The following is a 16,838-nucleotide window of genomic DNA, read 5'->3' as shown; positions in this document are numbered from 1 at the left end:
CTGATGCAGGGGGCAAAGGGTCTCCCTTGGGATCGCTAGACGGCAAAAGGATTGACGACGGGAGAGCAAGTTCAGAGTCAGGGAAGGTCGGTCCTTTGAGATCCCGTGATCGGCCATCAATCAACCTATTCTATGAGGGGTGGGTAGATGTGCAGAAAGGCTGAGTGCAGTCAGGGCGAGGTGGATGCTTGCGGTGATCTCGGAAATACCTGCCGCATCCCCAGGAATGAGGATCGGAACCCACCCGATCCGTTGATGGCAAGGAAGGGGGGGGCCCTGTCATGGAATAATAATAATGAATGAAGGGCCTACTAACGACTTAGTGACAACTGACAATGGCTCTTATCGGTGTGTGGTGTGGGGGGGGGGGGGGAGGAACCTATTTAAGTGAAGAAAGGAAGAAGTGGAGCCCGCCAGCCATAAAAGTTGGCCGCGGATTCTCCTCCATTAATTGGCTTCCCAAGGCTTTATTCTCCGTTCTTTCTCCGCTCGTCCTGAAGTGAGAGAAGTTGCCCGTTTCATTCCCCCAACACCTTCCTCGACTTCTCCCCTTCCCCGTTTTTCTTCTCATTCTTAGTGCTCTTATTCTTATGGTTTATTCTTAGCTCCTACTTCACTTTCTCTCCTCATTTCACTTTGCCTCCCCGTCGCTGGAGTCACCGCTAAATTTCCCCGTCCACGCCGTGCCCCCTCTGCCGGGCACTATGACCACCCCCAATGGCCCTTCTCGCCCGTCGTTCAACAACGCGGATCTTCCGGAAACCCGCGACCAGCTGCTAGAGCATGACGCGACCCTGATAGTCGCCAACTCGGTCTCCTTGACCTTGGGAGGCGACTCTCTTCTGATTGTCGGTAAGTCTCAGTACTCAATCGCTGATCCCGAGTCGGGGTCGGGCCTCCTTCCCGTGTTGACGCAGTTTCGGGATTCGCGCAGACGAACGCTCCATGCGCAAATCCGAGCGTGGATGTTGCGGTCTCGCCAACAAAACAGCCAAGCCCACGCACTCCATTGGATTGTACAATATCCTGGACGCCGACCTCTCCCCGGAAGGCCTGACTATCACCTATGCGGAGTCTGCATCTAAACAGGATGTCCGTGTGACCGCCCTGCGATACCCGTTCGCCCCAGAAGAAAGGGCGGCGGTTGAATCATGGACGAATCGCTTCCTAGACGTAGTCTATGGCTCCGCAAAGCGGTACAAGAAACTCAAAGTCCTGGTCAACCCCTTCGGCGGTCAAGGTCACGCTGTCAAGTTGTACTCGACGTATGCAGCACCAGTCTTTGCTGCGGCGCGTTGTCAGGTGGATGTGCAGGAAACAACGCACGGGGGCCACGCGGGGGAAATTGTGGAGCAACTCGATATCAATGCGTATGATGCCATTATATGCTGCTCCGGAGATGGTTTGCCGTACGAAGTCTTCAATGGCCTGGCTAAGAAGCCTAATGCCCGCGAAGCTTTGGCGAAGATCGCCGTTGCAAATATACCTTGCGGGTCTGGAAATGCTATGGCTTGGAATCTGTGCGGAACAGGCAGTGTTTCGGTCGCGGCTTTGGAAATTGTGAAGGGTGTCCGAACCCCCATCGATCTGGTTTCGATCACTCAGGGGAAGTCTCGCACGCTCTCCTTCCTATCACAATCTTTTGGCATCATTGCAGAGGCTGACCTTGGGACCGATGATATCCGCTGGATGGGCGCCCACCGTTTTACATATGGTTTCCTGAAGCGGATCATGCACCGCGCAACGTATCCGTGCGATCTTGCAATCAAAGTGGTGATGGATGATAAACAAACGATCAAAAATCATTATAGTGCATACGCGCAGAGCCAGCCTCCCAGTCGTCCTACTGAAGCTACTGCACGACATCCTGACGGACTGCCCGAGCTCGTCTACGGTACCGTGCTGGACGAATTGCCTGAGGATTGGGAGGTTATCCCAGCCGAGACGCTTGGCAATTTCTACGCAGGCAACATGGCCATTGTGTCCAAGGACACGAACTTCTTCCCAGCCTCTTTGCCTAATGATGGGTTGATGGATATCGTCACCATCGATGGGACTCTCAGTCGCCTAACAACGCTCAAGATGATGACTGCGATTCCTGAAAACGCATTCTTCGATATGCCCGACGTCAAAATCCGCAAAGCCCTTGCGTACCGGCTTGTTCCTCGTGAAAAGGAGGGATACATCAGCATCGACGGTGAAAGCGTACCCTTTGAAGCCTTCCAGGCGGAAATCCACAAGGGCTTGGGCACAGTACTTTCGAAGTCAGGACACCTCTATGAAGCAGAAGGGCCTAAGCCTTAGACACTGAGTTGATCAAGAGGAAAAGTTGAGGGCAGGTATGGACTCTCATTTTGGATGTTGTTTTTCCATTCTCTTTATTGCAGTCTTCGCACTCTGTGATGATACCCTGGCGCAAGACTTTTGTATCGCCTTGCTTTGTTGTCGTTTAGTTCGGGTGGTGCTCTCTGTATAGTTGATGTGTTGGTAGACAGCAGTCCACAGGCATGGCGGATAGCCCATAGAGTCTTACAAATACTATACATTGTTCCAATATAGCCGGCGCTTTCCAGGCCAGGCGATAGAGCACTTTGCAGTCGAACTCGCAATCTATACACTTTTTGTCAACAGGAACAATTAGACACAGCTCAATCGAAACCACCCCACTCCTCATCGCTCTCTTCATCATCACTCTCCACCTTCCTTGTCTTGAAGCCCCACTCAACCAACCGGTCGTCATCCAGAGACTCTGCAGCCCGAGTCCTCACAGGCTTGTACGGACTGTCCGCCTTCAACTTCTCAATGGGTCTCAACAGAAGCTCCATTGGCACCTCTCCCTTCGGCTTTCTTGCCCCTTCCTCTCCCTCAAACTCCAGAACCTTCTCCAGCTCATCCACCCAGATATCCATTACATGATACCGCAGTCCATCTGGCCCATGCGGCATGGGGATGTAGTCCTCCTTCTCATTCGCGGCCGGTTGATCCGGGTCAAAGTTCACGGGGCAAAGCGGACCCTCTTCCAAGATGGTGATGTAGGATTCCAGTGCCGCCCACTTCTCCCCGTTGGCAGCGTTTTCGGCCCGCGATGTTTCCTCCTCCTCTTCCTGGCGAGACTGCTTCTTGTTCTTCTTGTTGTTGTTGCGCTTCTTCGATGATGACGACGTATCCTCTCTCTTGCGCTTGCCGTTTGCCGTTGCTGCGGAGGCGGAAGCGGTGGGTTTCAGGAAAACCTCGAATGCAACGCCCACGTAGCAACGAATCAAGTGAAGGTATTTGTCGAGGCGGAGACGGTCGAGAGAATGGAAGTCCCGGCCGATGGTGATCCAGAAGGCGCGGAGGAAGCGGTGGAGTGTGGAGCGGGGGAGAGTCGGGACGAGGCTGTAGCTGAGGGTGCGGGCGAGGGCTTGCTGGGTGAGGGGTCGGTCGGAGTGGTAGAAGCCTGCGTTTGCAAGTAATTAGTTTATGTAATTGAGTTGCGCGAATTAGGGATAGGTCGCGGGCGTACAGAAGAAAAGGCCCTTCCAAAGTTTGAGGAGTTCGATGAGGGTGAGGTCGGTCTTGGATCGGAGGAAAAGCGTGAGGGAGTCGGTGGCCTTATCGCGGAGTTTCTTGTCTGTTACCAGCGAAAATACTCATTAGCTCTCAGATATATAAGAAGGAAGAAGGTAGTATGTACCGCTCGAGGCGAGGTCCCGAACAAAAGGAGTTTTGGTAATGTCGGACATGGCTGTGATTGAACCCCGATATGGGACGGAGTGCGGTGGAAGTGTTGTTTTAGGAGTAGTAGTGTTCGCAGAAACGACGCGATTGATGAGTCCGTCCTTTCCGTGGTGTGGGGTATCCAATGGTGCCTGAGCAGGTGGTGTATTGGTAATTTTTGGTGGAAATCAATGAAGCTATTCGTACTTTTTTTTTCTGGAGATATTTTCTGTTTGCATGGTTTGACTCTGATGTGGTTTGATTGGATGGTGGTTCTGGGTCTTGTTACGGTGGGGCGGCTGTGGGGGAGTCTAATGTCGATCGGGTAAAGCTGGTTGAACTTCGACTACGATAACAACCTTAGTTACAATATGGGGAAGTTTTGCTATGGTACGGAGGGTTAAGTGGTGTTTGAGTCCTTAGTTTGTGTGTTACTATACTTAACAAGGATCAGAGGCTGAGAAGGTGCTTTTCTAGGTCTATAGAGGGCTGTCATATGTTTTCACCCTCTCTCGATACTATCTATCTATGAGAAGCGCTTTGGACCCATGTGTATATACGCCTTATGTTTGAGAGCCAGACAGCAAGTCGCCGGGACTTACATTTAGTTTCATCTAGTGGGAAGAAGAACACAAGGGAGAATGCAGATTCTCTCTGGTTTGGGTGAATCTAATGGACGCACTGCAATGAAACAGATTCCTTCGAAGCATCCCGTCAGAACTACAACTGCAGCGTGTGGCTCTTCACCAGCTGCAGCCCTTATCTGAAGGCCAGCAACCATATGTACAACCCGAGAGACCAATTAGGCTGTGTCGGAAGCCTAACACGGCCATATAGGATCCTGTTTGCCCTGCATACACGAACTCCACTGAAAGCCAATGGGAGAACCTCAATTAGACACATGCAGGCCTCCGATTTATACAGTCTACAACACGCCAGCTGCATCGGCAGTAAAAAATATCCGGATCCTACTTCATGAGGTGCATAAATGAGCCTGGCGGATCTGCGGCAGCTGGACATCCGCTTACTAAGGAGCTCCCCCCATGATCTGCATCTTTTCCTACATACTAGTTCTTAGGCAGATAGTCACTATGTAGGAAAGCAACAAACACGTCAGAAGGGCTCCATTAGCTTGGGCTCTGAGATACTCCGATGCTTGTTAATCGGGTTTCACTGCAACTACGAGCATGGATTCAATGCTGTGTCTGCGTCTTTGTTCCTAGAACTGCTGTGCTCCGAATATACAGCTTGGCCTGCATTGACGCAGGCACGGCACTCAAAACATGCTATCCAACTACTATTGAATCCAATTTCCAACCCATAAGTACTCCGTACTTCCAGGCCGTACGGAGTAGCCACCCGGCCAATCCATGTAAAGGTTGCACGAGAAGTTCTGCCCGACGCAAACCCAAACCGTACGAGGAAACAAAGACCACGGATGTTCCGCATCCGGACGATCCCCCATGGCGGCCCCTCCAGGCACGCAACCACTACCCCCGACTGGCTTTTCCAGCTACTCGCAGGGATCCGGTTGGTTCCATTGACAGAATCAATGGCCCTAGTACTGGTAGGTACTCAATGGTGGCATCCTGTCCTTAGGTTTCCCGTCGTCACACAGGTAGACGGTGACATCATCACTTGCTACGTGAACAAATGGGAAGGCTGAGTGTCCTGAATTTTATTTCGCGCCCACAGAACTTTAGGTCAGTGAATGATGTCGGGGGGTAGATCCGTTTCCATTCGAGGCAAGAACATGATGGGTGGGAGGCACGCGGTGCGCAAATTCTGAGGGAAGTCAGCTGTTCGTTTGGATCTACTTGACTGCTTTACCATCCCTCACCGGGCTCCTTGGGTCCCTTTTTTCTCACTCCTTCCCTGAGCTTTAGTTCACCTGCTACCAAGTCCCGTTCTTGACTCTCTGGCGCTACCTTTGGGTCTGATCTCGAGATGGCCCAGCGCGACGGGGTCGGGAGCTCGCAGCCCAGCTCCTCTAAGCAAGAGGAGGTGGAAGCTGCAGAGGGTAATCCCCAAAGACCATTGAGAATAGAGCGCGAGGATAGCTCGTTCTTCGACGCGATGGAGCCTGAACAAAAAGCCGAATTGACCCGCTTAGCTTCGAATTTTCCTAGGCGCCAGAGCACTCTCGACCCGGGCGTCGATGGGGGAATTGAAAGAAAGGACACACTTGAAGGGCTGGAGATTGGCGACCCGGTCCTCGATCCTACCAGTGATCAATTTGATCATTATAAGTGGGTTCGAATGGTGCTGAAAATGTTGGACAGAGAGGGCATTCCCCGACCACCTTCGACCGGCGTCGTCTTTCAGCATCTCAATGTCTGTGGCTCAGGCTCGGCCTTACAATACCAGAACAACGTGTCCTCGATTCTGCTGGCGCCGTTCAGACCACAAGAATACCTGCCTTGTGTACAACACACCCCGGAAAAGCATATCTTGCGTGACTTTGATGGGCTCCTCAGGAGTGGCGAGCTGTTGATAGTGCTGGGACGTCCGGGAAGTGGCTGCTCGACGTTTCTAAAGTCATTATGCGGAGAACTGCATGGTTTGAAGCTCCGTAAGAGCTCCGAGATCCAGTTCAATGGAATCTCTATGGAGAAGATGCACAGGGAGTTCAAGGGAGAGGTGTTATACAACCAGGAGGTGGATAAACATTTCCCACATCTGACTGTTGGCCAAACATTGGAATTTGCTGCTGCTGCGAGGGCCCCTGAGACTCGATTGCAGGGCATCAGTCGCCAGCAGTATGCCAAGTATATCACCCAGGTAGTGATGACCATTTTTGGTCTGTCGCATACGCATAACACAAAGGGTTCGTGTCTATACTTGATCAATGTGAAGCTGGAATCATTCTCTGATTGCTAACATAATTCACAGTTGGTGATGATTACATCAGGGGTGTTTCGGGCGGTGAACGAAAGCGAGTCAGGTTTGTTCTTAATCATTCCTTTCTAATTCCTGTCTCTAATTGCTCTACCTCGTATATAGTATTGCCGAAATGGCGGGTGAGTTGTCATATCACTTATTATGTATCACTGACATTTGGGTTGACTTTTTTGACAGTCTCCGGGGCCCCTGTTGGTGCGTGGGATAACAGCACCAGGGGCCTTGACTCTGCAAGTGCACTGGAATTTGTTAAGGCCCTTCGAGTTTCATCAAACCTAGGTGGTAAATGCCATGCAGTTGCTATCTACCAGGCATCACAGGCAATCTACGATGTTTTTGATAAGGCAATCGTTTTGTACGAAGGCCGGGAGATATACTTCGGGCCTTGCAGCGAGGCCAAAGAATACTTCGTCAACATGGGCTGGTACTGTCCCCCACGCCAGACGACTGGGGATTTTCTGACATCAGTCACCAATCCTCAAGAGCGTCAGGCACGTGAAGGAATGGAGAACAAGGTTCCTCGAACTCCTGATGATTTTGAAAGATATTGGAAGACCAGTTCGCAGTATGCCAGGCTTCAACAGGAAATCGAGCAGCACTTGAAGGAGTTTCCTTTGGGTGGACAGCATGAACAGAGATTCGGTGAAATGAAGCGACTGAAACAAGCGAATCACGTTTGGCAGAAGAGTCCATACATAATTTCTATTCCCATGCAAGTGAAGCTCTGCACAATCAGGGCATATCAAAGGTATCTAGTCTGCTGCTCGTCAACTTCTGTATACCTGCTAACAATCTCAGAATATGGAACGATAAACCCTCTACACTGACGAATGTCATTGGACGGATCGCAATGTCCCTTATTATCGGCTCGATGTACTATGGGTAAGTCCTCTCCTCTAACGTTTCAGCTTTCACTAAAACGCCCAGAACACCAAATGCCACTGCGGGCTTCCAAAGTAAAGGAGCCGCTCTTTTCTTCGCCGTATTGTAAGTCGCTCAAAGACATCAAATATCCATCCTATCAATGCAACGGGTTCAGTATAAGCAAGCCGTCGAATGATAAGTTTGCATGGGGGGTAAGGTTGTGCTGACATCTCTGCTCAGGATGAACGCTCTCATTAGCATTACAGAGATAAACTCCCTTTACGACCAGCGCCCAATCATTGAGAAGCAAGCATCATACGCCTTTGTTCATCCTTTCACTGAAGCCTTCGGTGGCGTTGTGTCTGATATCCCCGTCAAATTTGTCTCTGCTGTGGTGTTCAATATCATCTTCTATTTTCTAGCTGGTTTGGTAAGTATATACTGGTATTAACATGATCTGCATAGTACTAACAAGATTGATAGCGATATGAACCATCCCAATTCTTCATATTCTTTCTGTTCACGTTCCTAAGCACTCTTGCAATGTCTGGGATTTTTCGGACCCTTGCAGCCTCAACGAAAACTCTTGCGCAAGCAATGGCCATGGCTGGAGTCATAGTATTGGCCATTGTCATCTACACAGGCTTTGTAATCCCTACTCCTCAGATGTCCGCTATCCCGTGGTTCAGCTGGATACGGTGGATAAACCCCATCTACTATACGTTCGAGGCTTTGATTGCCAATGAATTTCACGGCCGGCGCTTTACATGTTCACAGTTCATACCAGGATATCCAAGCTTGAGTGGAGACTCTTTCATTTGTTCTGTCCGAGGCAGTGTAGCTGGAGAAAGGAGCGTGTCCGGAGATGCTTATATCCAAACACAGTACAGCTACACATATGCACATGAGTGGAGGAATCTCGGCATTCTTATAGGATTCTGGATATTTTTCACTGCTCTTTACCTGGTTGCAACCGAAGTCAACTCTGCCACTTCGTCCAAAGCCGAATTCCTTGTCTTTCGGCGAGGCCATGTACCCCCGCAAATGCGCAACCTCGACAAACAGCCTGGAGGAGACGCCGGAACCACTGATGTCGCCTTAGCCCACAGGGCTGCTGAGGCAGAAAAGGACACATCTGCTCTTCCTAAACAGAGTAGTATATTCACATGGAGAAACGTTTGCTACGATATACCAGTCAAGGGGGGTCAACGGCGTCTCTTGGATAACGTCTCCGGATGGGTCAAACCCGGAACACTCACAGCGCTGATGGGTGTCTCAGGCGCAGGGAAAACCACATTGCTTGACGTTCTAGCCAAGCGTGTATCGGTAGGTGTCGTTACAGGTGACATGTTGGTGGATGGGAGGGCACTTGACAGTAGCTTCCAAAGGAAGACGGGATATGTGCAGCAGCAGGACCTTCACCTTTCCACAACAACTGTGAGAGAAGCCCTACGCTTCAGTGCGCTTCTGCGCCAGCCTAAGTCGGTTTCTACGAGAGAAAAGCATGAATATGTTGAGGAAGTTATCGAAATGCTTAACATGCAAGACTTTGCCAGTGCTATTGTTGGAACACCAGGCGAAGGGCTAAACGTTGAGCAGAGGAAGTTACTGACAATTGGGGTTGAGCTTGCTGCTAAACCCGCATTGCTTATCTTTCTTGATGAGCCAACAAGTGGATTAGACTCACAGAGTTCCTGGGCCATTTGTTCTTTCCTCAGGAAACTTGCAGATCATGGCCAAGCAGTGCTCTCAACGATTCACCAACCCAGCGCTCTCTTGTTTCAACAGTTTGATCGCCTTCTCTTTCTGGCAAAAGGAGGACGGACGGTTTACTTTGGCGATATCGGTGACCAGTCGCGCACCTTACTGGACTATTTCCAAGCAAACGGAGCAAGGGCTTGTGGGCCATCAGAAAACGTGAGTACCCCGATTCAGTATTGATAGCTTCAGCTGATACAAATTAGCCGGCGGAATATATGCTTGAGATTATTGGAGCCGGTGCCTCTGGAAGGGCGACTAAGGACTGGCCAGGTGTGTGGAACGATAGTCAACAAGCCCGGGATATCCAGACAGCAATCGACAAGATTCATCAGGAAAGGGCATCGAACCCTGATACTGGCGACGATAACGCCCAGAAGGGAGAATATGCCATGCCTTTCCCCAGCCAGTTGTGGCACGTAACCCATCGTGTCTTCCAGCAGTATTGGCGCGAACCCTCTTACGTGTGGGCTAAGCTGATTCTAGCTACGGCTTCCTCTTTATTCATCGGGTTCACATTTTTTAAACCTGACAACAACTTGCAGGGGTTCCAGGATGTTTTGTTCAGTGCCTTCATGCTCTGTTCAATTTTCTCGACTTTGGTGCAACAGTAGGTGGCATGTTACTTACCTCCATTCCAGACTAACAAGGTACTAGGATCATGCCAAAGTTCGTGGTTCAGCGGTCACTTTACGAAGTTCGAGAACGGCCATCGAAAGCTTATTCATGGGCAGCATTCCTTGTCGCCAATGTTCTCGTTGAGATCCCGTACCAAGTTCTCGCCGGAATCATCGCCTACGCGTGTTACTACTACCCTACATATGGAGCCAATCAAGCCTCCCATCGACAAGGGCTCATGTTACTCTTCGTCGTACAGTTCTACGTGTTCACCTCAACGTTTGCCGCTTTGGTAATCTCCGCTCTGCCCGACGCCGAAACAGGAGGTTCCATTGCAACGCTGTTGTTCATCATGGCTCTGACATTCAATGGTGTCATGCAACCACCCCAGGCCCTGCCAGGCTTCTGGATCTTCATGTACCGGGTCTCTCCACTGACCTACCTGATTGCGGGCATCACAGCGACAGGGTTACACGGAAGAGGAATTCAATGTTCCAACGAGGAGATGAGCGTATTCAACCCCCCTTCTGGTCAGACTTGTGGCCAATATATGTCGCAATACTTGCAAGTTGCTCCGGGACAACTGTATAACCCAACAGCAACCCAGGATTGCCAATACTGTCAATTGCAGAATGCCGACCAATACTTGGCATCCAGTGAAATTTGTAAGTTTCGTGCCTGTTAACCCTTTCCACTTCTCCTACACATACTGACGGGTTTGAAGACTACAGCCAACGCTGGCGTAACTTCGGCATTGGATGGGCGTACGTGGGGTTCAACATTCTGGGCACCGTCGCCCTGTACTACATGTTCCGGGTGAAGCACTACAACCCCACCAGCTTGGTGAGAGGAGCGGTGCAGGGTGCAAGGGTGGTCTGCCGCGTGTTCAAGAGGCGATCCGGACAGACGCCAAAGGGAAGAGAAGCCGAGAACGGCAGATTGTACTAGGGGTCTGTATCATTGACATGGCTGTCCTGCGATATTATGGCTATGTGGTTATTCCAGCACGTCGCTGGAACTTTATAATGTTATAATTAGTATCTTTCGTATGTAATGGTAAATTAATATACTTCTTGCTACCAATCCGTCAAATTACACCTGTGCCTAGTTGTATGTATTGAGTACATTCTTCTCCATTCTACCCCGTCCCCTCATATAGCACAATTTAGAATTGAAAAATAAGCAGCGAATCAGATAACGTACTGGTCAGCAGCCTAAGCATCATTGGTCTAGTGGTAGAATTCATCGTTGCCATCGATGAGGCCCGTGTTCGATTCACGGATGATGCACTCTAATTCTTTTTTTCTTCCCTCTTCCCTCTTCCCACTTCGTTCTCTTTCCTCCTTCCTTACTATATTGTTCAGTTTGCTCAAGCATAATTCAAAATGTAAGAGAAGAGGGCCCTTTTCACTCATTCATTCATCTTAGTCCGGTGAAGTTCTTTTTTTCCAGGTGGTAAGTAATTACTAGGAGCGTCGGTTTATATTTATTCAGTATATCGTAAACGATAGGCAGTGTTGGGTGTGTTCGCTTTAGTTGATGTAGTTAGATTAAGTATAAGGTATATTACTTGTTCATCTCCATGGGTCATGATGATTCTGTATGTATGGTATTTAGGTTTGGGTGGGTAAGTGGGGGGAAGTGTTCTGATTGCGGTTGGTTATAGGAAATGGAATAAATATGGAGTGGATATCGGAGGGTAGTTAAGAAGGATTCATGGCAGGTTCTTAATTAGATAGGAAATGCGTGGCCGTTAATAGACAGGACATTACTGTAAGTTGATCAATAGAGAGACGGAATGAATGAGGGAAATGAAATGAAACGAAATGAAATCACTAGTTGGGGTATTATGCAAACCAAACGGACGGGACAAGGACAAGGACAAGGACAAGGACAAGAAATAGATAGACGCAACGCCATAACACGCAGGCAAACCGGTCAATGTAAGTAGGTAGGTGGTCGGTGGCAATGCAGGAGTGGCTGGTTAGGTACGTAACGGGATCATCATTAGCATAAGTCAGTTAGTCAGTCAGTCAGTCGGGGTGTGTTTGTTGAATCAGACCGTCCATCGGATTAGGTGGCTGGTGCGCGGGTTTCATGCAAGTCCGCGGGCTGTGTGCATGTGAGCTATCACGATGCAGTCGCGGCACAGACTGTCATGACATCGATGGCCGAGGGACAACGAGGGCGTTGATTACGTGGGCGGAATTCCATCCTTGGTCGACCAGGGGCACATGTTCCTTGAGCATCCTGCCTAGATAGGCCATTCTCACGCGGTGAGTGCGAGGTATCTATACATATTTTTGTTAGATTGCATATCCGAGGGAATGAAAAATACGCGCAGGATGACGTACCCCCGCCTCTTGCTGCAGCTTTCGGGCGATCAAACCGACATTCATTGTTTTCACGACTGACAGAGTCATGTCGGGACCGCCTCTATCGCTCAGCCGTGCGCGGACCCGAATCAAATCGCGCTCACTGGCCTTACCCTTCTCGTCCCGGCGGCGTTCGACGTCGTCGGCAATTAATTCGTCTCCCGAGGCTTCGTCCGAAGACAGCTTGCCATCGTCCGTGTCGAAGTCGCCCTGGTCCTGGTCTGACCGTACGATATTCTCTGGGTCGCTCACGATGCACTGCGGTAACCGGTACAGGACACCCTGTTCGTCATAGCAGCCTTGACAGAGGTCGCCCGTGGGCACGGTGATACCAGCTGCGTCAACGAAACTTTGTGCCGTTTCGAGGTCGCCGGTGCGCAGCAATGAGACGGCCGCAGACAAAGCCGCCCAGACTTCCGGACGACCCGTCACCCTCGTTTCAAAAAACTCGGTGCGCTCTTGGTCCAGCTGCGCGCGGGTCCACATGCGACGTTTGCTATACCAGACATGACGGCGGATAGGAGAGTTGTAATGCTGGCTCAGTGGGAAGTGATTTGATCTTGTGCGGGATGCGCGCGCAGTGGCGGGCGAGTTGGCGGAAGAGAGCGCATTGCTGGTTGCGACGGCTCGGGGATGAGAGTCTTCGGGGCGGCGCTCTTCAGTGACTACCTGGGCGGCATAGGAAGGGCGGTCATTGTCGCGCGATAAGGACAAGCAGCAACCCTGATTATGGATGAGGTGAGCATTATGGATCCAGAATGCTGTGCTCAGTGCTCACGGAGTTTGTAGAAAAGAGGGGGGGGGGGGGGGGGGTGGGATCTGCAGGGATGGGGCAGATCATCTTTGGGAATGATGGATCGCACGACAGGGTGCAACCGTGCAAGGCATGCGACTCCGCTTCCGGGGAATGTGTGGGGGGAAGGAAGTGAAGAATCAGGGGAACAGGGGGAGGTTTCAGGGCTCACCATGTTGGAATGTTGAAAGAACTAGCTCCATCAGCCAAAGACAGCAAGCCGCGAGAAGGGACGGGGGGTCACTGCGAGCACAGCAGGATCGCAGTTGGCGACGACGAGAGGGGGAGGGGAATAAAGCGGTTTGGAAGTGATGACGGGGGTTGAGCTGAGCTTATGAGATAGGCCGAATGTGCCGTTCCTAGCAACGGTGAAGGAACGGGTCAATCAATCAATCAATCAATCAATCATGGATCAGGAATCCTTCCATCCAGTTATCGCCATCGGTCGTATGACCCGACGCAGTGGAATCCCACGTCTAGCAAGGCAATGCGGACAGCTGCAGCGCAATGGCCTGACAATCCACGATGCAGAAGAAGAAGGTGATGAAGATGAAGATGAAGAGGATGAAGAGGATGAAGAGGAAGAAGAGGAAGAAGAGGAAGAAGGGCAGAGAGACGGTGACGGGAGATTGAATGGAGAGAAATTGGAGCGTGGTGAGGGGAGGGAAGAATGACGATGACGGCGCACCGACGTGAGGGGATCAGCCCAAGGTTCGTACCTTATTATTAGTAGTAGTAAGTATTGTTCGCTTTGTTCGTCGCAACGGCTGCCCGCGCTTCTTGGTCGAGATCCTCACCGTCCGTTCCCCTGTCGTGTCACCCTGTCCAGACCGTTCCTTGAGAGGGTCGAGAGTGGGTGTGAGAGTCCTGGATGCTGAAGGAGGCTTTAGATTCCGACTCCAATCCAACGGAAGGAAGCATCTCTAACTTCAACCACCCAGCAGAAATAACAACTACTTATACTCTACTGCATTTTCATGCAGCCAATAATGTCAGGTGGATCCCCTCCTTTTTTTTAGCCTCTTTTTTTAGCCTTTTTTATTTGATTTGATTTTTCTTCTAGGTAGAGAAAAGTTTAAGCGGTCAGGTACGTGGAAAGAGTGGGACATTCCAGACGATCATTACGTTTCAAGGTCAATATTGGCTTTGCCTGCAGAAATACGAGAGCGTAGCTGTCCACGATCCACGGCCCATCTAGTAGAAGCATCCCCAGATCTATAACATTCAGCTTATCTCCTCGTCCTCATCTTCATCGTCACTGCCAAAGATGGCTTTGAACACCGCCTCGCCCGGCCGCTCCGCCTCCAATGCTTCGTTGCGCTCCGGCTCAACCACAATGGGCGCACGACTGCCGGCAGGCGTCGATTGCGTCGGTGATGCCGAGTCTGCAGGTGCAAGAGATCCACCACCAGCCGCAAGCATGAGTTGATTCATAACATCCCGCGACACCAATTCCTTGGGCCCAGAAGCGGTCTGGTAGCCAGCCGACTGGAAGCGCCCCCCAGCCGTTGAGGCCTCGGTGCGCCCCGATGGCTCACCGGGATCCAGTTGGACATGGTCTGGGGGTTGAACATTGAACCGTTTGCACAGCAGCCGCGTCGGGTAGAAAGAAAGGCTGCTCCGAGTCATCGGGCCAAACATACCAATCTTAGCAGCCTCCACTGCGGGGTCCTCGGGTCTTGCGGCCGGCTTGCTAAGGAGAGGCTCGGCTGAAGGCGATCCGTCAGGTTTGTCGGAAGACCCCTTGGGCCCGGAACTCGCAGATGTAAATCGCGAGGCCATGACTCCGGACATTGGCTTGAAGACTTCTGCAGCTCGTGTGAACTCATGTAGTTCCGCCGCCCATTCGTCCGTAGTGGAGCCGGGCACCCGGTCCGGAAGGCTGTCCCTAAGCCCGGCACGTACTTGGAGGAATGTTCGGTAGCGATCCCGTTTGCCTGGGTCATCCGCGTACGGCATCCAACCACTGGCTGCTCGCGTGAGTGCCTGAACAGCCACCTGCTTGTCTAGCTTGGGTACTAGGTCCCACAAATCCCTCCGCTTCTGCGCCTCCGAGAGCTCGTAGCCCTTGGGGGCCTTCTCACTTAAGGCTGGCGGTAGATCAGTCTTCCCTGTGAGCTTCATGATCCTTTCCCGAGCCTCGGGGGTCATCCAATCAAATATAGATTTCCCCGGAAGCTGTGTTTCTCCCAAGAGTGCTGCTCTCGCCGTAGGATCCAAGGTGGAAGCCTTGGCCGCCTCTGCCGTGGAGACATAACTCGAAACCTCTCTCTTCTCTATTGGCGTTTTGCTGGATTTCCAGTCTTTGGGTATCTCCGGTGGCGCATATTTCTTCTCCTGTGAAGATATGGAGAGGCTCGAGATGCCCTCCGCCAGCAAGAATCCTTCCAAAGGCAAACGGCCATCGGTACACTTCCGAAAGCCGGCAGAGCCCTTGGCAGCAATGACTCTTTTGGGGATATATACCGGTTTGTTGCCGATGAGGGGATTAGACGCGCCTGTCAGGGATCTCACATCCTCGGTAGGTTTCGTCTTCCTTTTCTTCTTTTTATCCCCTCCAATGACTCGGTTGTAAGATATCTGCGGACCCAGGGAATAGGGATCCTCGTCATCTGAACCGGTATCATTCAACACCCCGACCCCAAACCCTCCGCGGCGGGTCTCTTTCGCCTTGGGTTGTTTCGGCTTACCCGGGGCCATTAGCCGCTTTCCGAAAAAGGAATCGGCATCCTCCTCATCGGAGTCGTTCCCTTTTGCTTGTTGGGAGTCAAGACGAGACTCTCCTTCAAACCCGAGTCCTTTGTGATCGGTTTTGTGGACGAAGGCAACCATTGGTGGATTCTCAGGTGCGAAAAGGTATGTTTTGTCGGTGTCTCCGTCACGTTGGACCAGGCCTTCACCGAGGTTGGCTCTACGCCGCACCTTAGGCCCAATACCCTGGCCCTCTCGCCAACCCATCTTCTTCAGAAGTTTCACCCCCATCGTTTCCCCGCTCGTTTTCAGAAGGTCCATCAACCCTCCTCGGTGCGCCATGTCGGCATCCGTAGAACCAAAGCCGGAGAACTCATCGGTGGTATGTAGTCTCTTGGCCTCTTCAGCCTCTCGAACGTCCTCCTCATCCATAAAGTCCTCCGGTCGTTGCTGCCGAACTTCTTTGGCGCGATTCTGGCGCGAGGATACAAAGGTTGCTGGGGTCCATCCTTCCTTCGACCCGACGGTGTTGAAGTACCTGAAGACGGGCCACCTTTAGTGTGCTGTCCAACGCTATCCATGAATCGTGAGCTCACCCGGCACTGAATCCACCGGTGAAGGCGCCGTGTAAGCGTTTCCTTCCCCGGTCATCGGTTACCTCCTGCTTCCAGATCGGCGCGTATGATCCATCATCTCGGACGCTGTCATCCAATGGAGGCAGGGGGGTTCCGTAGAAGGCATAAGGGGATTGGTGAGCCTGCAGGTCCGCCTCGAAGGCGGCACGGTTCCTTTTACTGGCCATAACGGAGGTGCGGCTCGCTCAAGGAGGCAGCATGGCTGTTGCTGTACCATCAGTGTCTGTGATTTCAAAGCTACACGCGTAATGATGGACATACCTCTAGAACACAGGAATGTACCGCCGATATGTAGACAAGAAGTTCCGGTGGAACGTCAAGTAGAATGCGGATGGATGAGGCAGCGGGACTAGTGTAGAGGGATGATGCATGGCAGAGGAGTCGAGCGGAAGACATGTGACAAGGCGGACCGACCAGACAATTGGCGCGCACCGCCACCTCGTTGTGGCTGAAAACGGAGTCGGCGGGTGTGCCTACTTAACCACTACTAGTACACATAGCAAT

General features: G+C 51.5%; 6 protein-coding genes and 1 non-coding gene across 7 annotated transcripts; 4 read left to right on the top strand and 3 right to left on the bottom strand.

Moving 5' to 3' along the window:
• Positions 1 to 472: 472 nt before the first annotated feature.
• Positions 473 to 2,594, top strand: BO94DRAFT_625471 (putative sphingosine kinase (SphK)). Its single transcript, XM_025617289.1, has 2 exons — positions 473 to 852; positions 935 to 2,594. Exons 1-2 carry the CDS (start codon positions 705 to 707, stop codon positions 2,302 to 2,304), a joined length of 1,518 nt encoding a protein of 505 aa, XP_025465860.1. The 5' UTR covers positions 473 to 704; the 3' UTR covers positions 2,305 to 2,594.
• On the bottom strand, positions 2,275 to 3,896 carry BO94DRAFT_625470 (ribosomal RNA processing 1 family protein). Its single transcript, XM_025617288.1, has 3 exons — positions 3,677 to 3,896; positions 3,506 to 3,613; positions 2,275 to 3,439 (listed from the first exon to the last, which is right to left on the bottom strand). The coding sequence occupies exons 1-3, from the start codon at positions 3,723 to 3,725 to the stop codon at positions 2,649 to 2,651; spliced, it is 948 nt and encodes a 315-aa protein (XP_025465859.1). The 5' UTR covers positions 3,726 to 3,896; the 3' UTR covers positions 2,275 to 2,648.
• A 912-nt stretch (positions 3,897 to 4,808) lies between these two features.
• On the top strand, positions 4,809 to 5,659 carry BO94DRAFT_117720 (uncharacterized protein). The gene has a single exon (XM_025605550.1). The coding sequence runs from the start codon at positions 4,852 to 4,854 to the stop codon at positions 5,296 to 5,298; it is 447 nt and encodes a 148-aa protein (XP_025465858.1). The 5' UTR covers positions 4,809 to 4,851; the 3' UTR covers positions 5,299 to 5,659.
• On the top strand, positions 5,525 to 10,930 carry BO94DRAFT_117713 (ATP-binding cassette transporter). Its single transcript, XM_025605549.1, has 11 exons — positions 5,525 to 6,526; positions 6,592 to 6,643; positions 6,703 to 6,719; positions 6,778 to 7,348; positions 7,399 to 7,482; positions 7,528 to 7,587; positions 7,705 to 7,894; positions 7,948 to 9,381; positions 9,429 to 9,832; positions 9,880 to 10,505; positions 10,565 to 10,930. Exons 1-11 carry the CDS (start codon positions 5,647 to 5,649, stop codon positions 10,786 to 10,788), a joined length of 4,542 nt encoding a protein of 1,513 aa, XP_025465857.1. The 5' UTR covers positions 5,525 to 5,646; the 3' UTR covers positions 10,789 to 10,930.
• A 128-nt stretch (positions 10,931 to 11,058) lies between these two features.
• Positions 11,059 to 11,129, top strand: BO94DRAFT_t197. Its single transcript has one exon. It is a non-coding gene; the product is annotated as a tRNA-Gly (tRNA).
• An 867-nt stretch (positions 11,130 to 11,996) lies between these two features.
• BO94DRAFT_557756 (ubiquitin domain protein) lies at positions 11,997 to 13,183 on the bottom strand (the record flags this gene model as incomplete). The annotated part of the gene is made up of 3 exons (XM_025613955.1): positions 11,997 to 12,131; positions 12,195 to 12,938; positions 13,181 to 13,183. 3 exons carry the CDS (start codon positions 13,181 to 13,183, stop codon positions 11,997 to 11,999), a joined length of 882 nt encoding a protein of 293 aa, XP_025465856.1.
• Positions 13,184 to 14,232: 1,049 nt separating this feature from the next.
• Positions 14,233 to 16,501, bottom strand: BO94DRAFT_469652 (putative G-patch domain protein; the record flags this gene model as incomplete). The annotated part of the gene is made up of 2 exons (XM_025608295.1): positions 14,233 to 16,237; positions 16,296 to 16,501. 2 exons carry the CDS (start codon positions 16,499 to 16,501, stop codon positions 14,233 to 14,235), a joined length of 2,211 nt encoding a protein of 736 aa, XP_025465855.1.
• Positions 16,502 to 16,838: the final 337 nt, after the last annotated feature.

The sequence above is a fragment of the Aspergillus sclerotioniger genome, assembly GCF_003184525.1.
Source record: "Aspergillus sclerotioniger CBS 115572 chromosome Unknown BO94scaffold_19, whole genome shotgun sequence".
In the NCBI taxonomy this organism is placed as follows: Eukaryota; Fungi; Ascomycota; class Eurotiomycetes; order Eurotiales; family Aspergillaceae; genus Aspergillus; species Aspergillus sclerotioniger.
Note: the sequence above shows the minus strand (reverse complement) of the source record. Positions and strands in the feature narration are given on the sequence as shown.